At 45.9% G+C, this 5,959-nt stretch overlaps 1 protein-coding gene across 1 annotated transcript; it reads left to right on the top strand.

Annotated features, from left to right (window-relative positions):
• Nucleotides 1-3,699: 3,699 nt before the first annotated feature.
• SARC_12731 (hypothetical protein) lies at nt 3,700-5,184 on the top strand (the record flags this gene model as incomplete). Its single annotated transcript, XM_014293156.1, has 1 exon — nt 3,700-5,184. The coding sequence occupies one exon, from the start codon at nt 3,700-3,702 to the stop codon at nt 5,182-5,184; it is 1,485 nt and encodes a 494-aa protein (XP_014148631.1).
• Nucleotides 5,185-5,959: the final 775 nt, after the last annotated feature.

Here is a 5,959-nt window from a genome sequence, read left to right as displayed (position 1 = left end):
CGAAGTTTACAGTGTGATGTGGGGGTGTGGTGTGGTGTCCTCATGAGCATACTCGAGATGGGCACGCTCGTCGTGATTCTATCACAGCGCCTTACATGTTCCGCCTACCACACCAATAAAGTTGTGCATGTTCCGCCTTCTACGTACTAGTGTCTCAACTGTACAGCCCCCTGCGTAACAATGTCGTACATGTTCCGCTTGCTGCGTAATAATGTTGTGCACGTTCCCGTCTTCTACGTACTAATGCCACCCATGGTCTCGTTTGGTACGTAAATATGTCATCCAACTCAACACCACTCATGGCGACTATGCAACACGCAAAGTTCAATGCGGCGTGTCCTCAGGGTTGCTCACCTCTGAGTATAAGACAACAGGGTGCTCGCCTGTACTCTCAGCATCTAAATAACCAAACTGTCTATTCTGTCGACTGTGATGGTGCCATGCAACACGCTTGTGAGGCTGCGGTTGCTCACCGACTTCAAAGTGCCTACGCAAAGTTCAATACGCCGTGTCCTCCAGGTTGCTCGCCATTGAGTTAGAGTCAACAGGGTGCTCGCCTGTACTCTAAGCATATTGATATTGAAAGATTTCAGGTCTCAGGCCAGATTTTACAGCAAGAAGCCATCTTTGATTTATGGAAGTCATCAGAGTTAGCTCCCTCCCGAGAGCTAAGTCATCAGAGTTAGCTCACTCCCGAGAGCTAATCAAGTTGCTTGAATTACTCCCAAGAGTTGAGTTATTACTTAACCGACTTCTGAGAGCAGATTTAGTTTCTCAACCGATTCCCGAAAGTGGATTAAGCCTGTCAACCACAACATGTTAATAATAGCTGCGGTTCTATGTGAGTCACAACCTATGCAGAAAGGTATCATGTGATCAGCGTGATATTTAGTTGCAGAGAAGTTGAAATGGAAAAGCATCTAAGTGTTAAAGTGTTTCGCATAAGGTTTCTCATACTGACCATATGAGGTTTTACCCTGGCCAGCCCAAGCGGCTAACACTAGCACAAACACCTTAGGTATAAAACCAAAGGTGATGTCAGAAATAAATACATACATTTGCACTTTATTTAAAGTCTACTACATTGCACTTTAACAGATATACTTACCACACACAACCAGCACTCGTGTAACTAGACCGCACGATCCACTCCTGGGTAGAGTTCTCTGAACCTTCTACACTGTGATCACCACTCATGGGCGGGCTTCACTGAACCTTCCGCGCTAGGCAATAGTGTTGGCCTTGTAATGTTTGATCGCTTTCAAATCATTTGTAGCAGTATGTTATGTGTGACGCACAGCGCCTTATACTTGCGTGTATGTTAATATTATATGCATTACCGCGTAGTTTTTTTGCTACGATGAGCCATGCCTTTGCATAATTGATGTTCTGTGTATGTCTACACGCGGTGTGTCAGCTAGTGAGTATGTGATATGTACGTTGTGTCTCTGCTATAGTAACTTAATCAAATTATATGTATTCTGTTTACTAGTATAATAATATTTGTATGTGTTGCTCTGTTTGATTGAGAATCTACCGAGAGTGTATGTATATGCAAATATCGTATATACTGGATAATATACAGTCTATCTAAACACCTGTTCTTGACATGCGCATACCTGTAATTCACCCCCGCAACCTTCTGTGCTGTCGGTTATATTTACATACACCAATACATAATACTCTTGTATGTGAACATAAACACGCGCTTGCGTAATATCGAGGCAGCTCTTACATTAAATTATCTGGCCGTGCAATCGACTGTATCCCGTGTATTCCTGAAGATGTAATCAACTGGTAGTTCGCTTGTATCACCAACAAAAGCATCCATTTCCGTATTTGATTGTCGCCCCGCTTATCCTCGGCGATGCGCAACACCATCTCGTCGTTGTAATCCGCTTCCAGTCTCGACAAATCCTCTAGCGGTAACTCCCCAGCGTAGTATCCCAGTACCAATCCTTCTTTCGGCCACGGCAGTTTCTCCCGCGGCAGCACCAAATCCCATTAGCAAAGGACCGATCCTCAGCAGTTTCTCCCGCGGCAGCACCAAATCCCATTAGCAAAGGACCGATCCCCAGCAGTTTCTCCCGCGGCAGCACCAAATCCCATTAGCAAAGGACCGATCCCTAGCAGTTTCTCCCGCGGCAGCACCAAAGTCTCTTGGGAAAACAGTGTTTCGTTATCAAGCCATAGCACGTACTCTTATGGTAACGCCACCGCTCGGCGGTCAATTGTCGTCACATCGTCAAGGCACATCACGTTGTCGTCTAACTTTAGATGTATCACCTTATAAAAACGTCTTGGTCACCTTTGTGGACAAAGTACCGTAGACGGAGATTTAGGACCGGACCAGAGGACTGGACCTAAGGAAAACTCTTACGGTAACGCCACCGCTCGGCGGTCAATTGTCGACCCATCGTCAAGCCACATCACGTTGTCGTCCAACTTTAGATGTTTCACCTCATAAAAACGTCCTGGTCACCTTTGTGGGCAAAGTACCGTAGACGGAGATTTAGGACCGGACCAGAGGACTGGACCTAAGGGAAATAATTTAGGACCGAACCAGAGGTTCGGGCCTCAGAGGATTTTATTGAGGAACGAACCCGAGGACCGGACTAGATAGTAGAATATATAGTTTAGTGAGAGAGAATGATGACTCATCGGATGTCATCATTATTTAGTAACTAGGAGACCAAAATCGTAGATACGAAGATTTTCACAATCTGCCGTTGTTAGAGAAAATCTCGTCCCACATCGGAACGTGATTGATAAATACAGCAGACGCGCCATTCACAGCGGCACTTCTGACTGAGTTCACATATTTCAGACTTAACACTCTTTATTAGGCGTTACTTGGTTTTGACCACAATTTTAAGTGACCGAGCTACTGTATTTATTATACTACGTTCTTCAAAGGTTATATCAACTAAGAAGCAACTTAGTTTACTTTTATTTATTTTACAACGATGACGGGACCCGAGACTAGACCATTGCCTACGGTGGGTGAGCAAGCCTGTGACCAGTTGCTGAAACGGTTGCTTGGAACGATTCGCCATTTGACCGAGCTATACGATAAGGTGGATACAGCACGTGCCAAGCAACCTGCACCCGAAGACGACGAGAAGGTAGGAATCCATTTGTATTTGACGCATTTTTTTTTGTAGGCCCCGTACTCAATCCGAACCTTGGGTAGGCTTAACCGAGCCCCAGCGTGGATTGCGGATCAAGCAGGACACTTGAATACTTTGACGCATGTGAAGGAGGCAAAGGAAAAGAGTCGCCTTATTCAAGAGCAACTCCGGCAACTCCGTCAATTGTCACTGGCAGATATTGGCACGTCTATGCCCCAGGACACGGCCCAGGCGACATTGACTGATGGTTTTTCTGAGACTGAGGCCGAACCAACAGTGCAACAACATTGGGCTCCTCAATACCCAACACAGGCAGAGACATGAAGCAAATTAGCCCCGTGAAGCGCAGGATTGGCCGCACGAAGCCCGTACCTCAAGTGGCTCCTTACGAGAATATCCATGTTACGCGCAGAGAGCGGTTGCTGAAGAATGCTCAAAATCAAGCCCAGACAATTCCGACTCCTGATGAGATGCCGGCTGATGGTCCGGATTGGTATCAGGAATCGACAACTTTGGTGAAATCGCCTGGTAGAACTTTTTTTTGGACCCAGCGGACTTACATTTGGACATGGCTACCCCTCAAAATTTGTCATCATCGTCGAAGCGGTCCTTTGAGGCATTTCGCAGAGTGATGAAATCTCCACGCCAACAGCCTGCTCACGGTCAAGCGGCAGCGAATCTATTCAGGGACAAATTACAACAGCATCGTCCTCCGCAATCTCCCGAAGAAAGGAAGGAGAACTGCCAGGACAATGCAAATGTACCTATCGATACGCTTGCATACCGTAAGCATTTTCCTGTTCACCACGATCGCTACCTAGAAGCTCCGCAGGATGTGAAACGATGTAACATATCACCATCTACTGAGGCGTGCATTACTGAATCTACCGCGGCAGAAATGAAAACGCAGGTATTCCTTCTCACCCAACGTATGATGCAAGCAGAAACTGAGGGACGCACCGAGGACGCTCGTTTGCTGCAGGGCTTAATTCGCACAACCAACGAGACATTGAAGACTTGCTCAATAACAGTAGATAAACGGACACTCAAGGAAAGGTCACCTAATCCACAGGTCAGCTATTATTTGGACAGTCCGCAGAAGATACAGTTGCATGCGTTTATTTTGGATTTGCATAAGAATGTAAAATTTCACAAATTAGACCCGATTCATATGCAGATGGGCCTCCATAAGGCGCTACAGAAAGAAGGAGCACCCACGGCGCTATTAAATTTTATCGTGGACAACGAACAAAAATTGCAGTCCATGTCGTTTCAGGACGCCACTGCTTATATTGTACGTACAAACGAACAAGATCTGGAGGATAATGCATACAGAAATGTATTGGCTTGCATGAAGTTAAACCCTTCGGTTCCGCTAGAGACACAACTTCGGGATTTTGACCGCAAAGTAGACTTTATGAAGATGCGACAGTATGAGAATCCGCTACAAGTGTACCGCAACCATGGTATGCTCAACCTCATCAATCAAGCTGCGGGGGGTGCATATTACTGTGATACTCTTCGTATGCACACTAACTGGCGCGAATATTCCGCGACACAAATGCGTAATGTATTTCGGGTGAATATTGACAAGGCGGAAGAACACCGTCGAGCAAACCTTTCCCCCGGAGGGTTACGTTCACGCACACGAACGCGTGTGGAGGCCAACACACGAGCTAATCCGCATACACCGCCAGCATCGAACCCTAGGGCTCGTTGTCGGTCATGTGAGCAGAATCTCCCTCCTGGCCCAGCACACGCACCACGGCGCCCTAAGTTACTGCGAGCACCGACATCGACTAACACGGGCAGCCATACGCGACGTGGGTATGCGCCACCACACCGTACATCGGCTGGGGGATTATCCACGCGCACACAACAGACGCCGGGTAATACCTTCCGCCCTCGAGTTAATCTCGTGGATGGGGGTGATCAGATGACTGATCCGACACCAGCAGAGGTCGGAGAAAGTGAGGTGATCCATATTCATGATTTGGTCGACGAGTCGTATGTCGACAGTGAAGATAAATTGATTGCTATAAAAACCGCTTAAAATAGGTTCCGTTAGGAAAACCTTTAACGAAAGTTTTTACGCGCCACTTTGGTGTCAACCAACGAGAAACCGTTCATCAGAGCTATTAGAACCATTTTATATATACAGAGTAACTTTATTTTCATGTAATATTTACAGGGTATTATAACAACGTGGTGCCCAGGCTGGGCCACAATAGCCCTTCAAGACACTGACACTTGTGATGCAAAAAAAAAACACACTAGGGTTATTTGGGATTCTAAATTTGCTCCAACACGCCTGATTTTGAAAGCAAAATGTAGTGTGAAGCGGAATTGGTTTTTGTAGAAGTATAAGATCCTTGACCCTCATTTGCTGCCCTGATTCTGATTTAATCGTGGACGGCAATCCCAAGATTCCACAAATCCTTGACCAACCCAGAAGAGCCCTGAGTCCGGTATATTTGCTGTGGGCCGGGCGTGGCGGGCATTTTGATTAGTAGACAGCGACGTTGTCGGATGTTGCGACGTATTGTGTGTCCATGACACCTAAACAAGCAGATATCATTTGTGATGCATGTGGATATCGATGTGTATCAGTTGTTTAGATGTGCCTGTGTTCGTCATTATGTAGAAATACGGCCTCCGGTCAGTCTAAAATATCAAGATCAATTGAGATAATACATTGGTTTTTATTTGTATTTTAAATAATTTAATACAAGCTCTTTTTCCAATATTTCCAAAGTGTTCTAAATGCATTTTGATGGCTCCAATAGCCTGAGTATTTGGTATGACTCATCTACTTGGACCTATTTGAG

The sequence above is a fragment of the Sphaeroforma arctica genome (assembly GCF_001186125.1).
Source record: "Sphaeroforma arctica JP610 unplaced genomic scaffold supercont1.2538, whole genome shotgun sequence".
Taxonomy (NCBI): domain Eukaryota; class Ichthyosporea; order Ichthyophonida; genus Sphaeroforma; species Sphaeroforma arctica.
This window is presented reverse-complemented; position numbering and strand designations above follow the sequence as displayed.